This window comes from Sinocyclocheilus anshuiensis, unplaced genomic scaffold (genome assembly GCF_001515605.1).
Source record: "Sinocyclocheilus anshuiensis isolate Anshui unplaced genomic scaffold, SAMN03320099.WGS_v1.1 scaffold1292, whole genome shotgun sequence".
In the NCBI taxonomy this organism is placed as follows: domain Eukaryota; kingdom Metazoa; phylum Chordata; class Actinopteri; order Cypriniformes; family Cyprinidae; genus Sinocyclocheilus; species Sinocyclocheilus anshuiensis.
This window is the reverse complement of record NW_015544215.1, coordinates 105,030-106,198: the sequence shown is the minus strand read 5'-3', so window position 1 is coordinate 106,198 and position 1,169 is coordinate 105,030. Positions and strand designations below refer to the sequence as shown.

General features: G+C 37.0%; 1 protein-coding gene across 1 annotated transcript in view; it reads right to left on the bottom strand.

The window, feature by feature from the left end:
* The window catches only part of LOC107697221 (melanocortin-2 receptor accessory protein 2A), a 3,674-nt gene extending 2,761 nt beyond the window's left edge, over positions 1-913 (bottom strand). Inside the window, exon 1 of the mRNA XM_016497919.1 lies at positions 368-913. Coding sequence (XP_016353405.1) covers positions 368-485 — 118 coding nt within the window. The 5' untranslated portion in view covers positions 486-913. The remainder of the gene's footprint in view (positions 1-367) is intronic.
* Positions 914-1,169: the final 256 nt, after the last annotated feature.

The following is a 1,169-nucleotide window of genomic DNA, read 5'->3' as shown; positions in this document are numbered from 1 at the left end:
TATATATATTTCTATAAATATATGTTTACTGTTTATAGATTTCTAACTGACAAGGTTACATATTGCATGCTTAGAGATGACAATGCTGTTTTAATGTCATAATATATACAGTGTAGCTATAAACTATTATATTTACGCATACATTTTTTTTATATATTTTCATAAACATTTGCATGATTGTCTATTACTGTGCTGTGTGCTGCTGGATAAATTTTGTTACTCAGTACACATTTTTAAAGTAGCATATTATCTAAATCTAAGCATGCTTCTTATAGTATTTTACCATTGTCCCACAGTTAACAAAAAGATGACAAACTGGATAAAACACATCAAGCTATAATGGACTTAATGCAGCAAACAGACTTACATCGATGTGCTTTGAGTCCCTCAAAAGACACGGGCTCTTCGTCGTCGTAGTATTCGTAGCTCCATTCATAATTGTGATTTGGCATACTAGTGCTGTTTAAATGCTGGAACCTCGGCATCTTAAATCACAGATCAAAACTGATAATAACAGCGCTTAGGGGAAAGATACATCACAGTTTCTCACAGCAGTCAGTGCGCGCGGTCCACGCAACACAATCATCTGCTGCATTCAGAGCTGAGAACGTAAGCAGCTGTTTTAACACCGATACTGCCAATGAATTCAACCTTATCCTGCGATCATCTCACGTCTGCGTGCTCCAAGGCAAAAGTCAAAGACAAAAATGTGGTGTAGGTGGGCGTTCTGTAAGTATCACCGCTGCTCGTGAGGTCTCCAGTGGTCTCGAGAGAATGTACTGAATATATAATGAGATCACGCATCTCTCACATCCATCAGCTCGCGTGTGAATGGAGAGATTTCACGCGCCTCTTTCTTTCAATATTTTACAGCCTATATATTTTTTTACATTTATAATAATTATACGCTTAGCATTTGTCACACTTTTTACTCCAATCAGAGCCCGGCCCCTGAGCTACGCAACTGCTCCATTAGACCAGAGGATGGGGACTAATAGTGCTTTACTATTATAACTGAGTGTAATTATATGCAATAAACAATAAACGCCCTTAAAATTTTGTCCAATACATTTGAATGTACAAAGAGGGCATTATTGAACATTAATTTGCCTTTAAATTAATTCTGGTTAGCTACCAGAACACAGACAGAGATAATTGGTGTTTTTGTG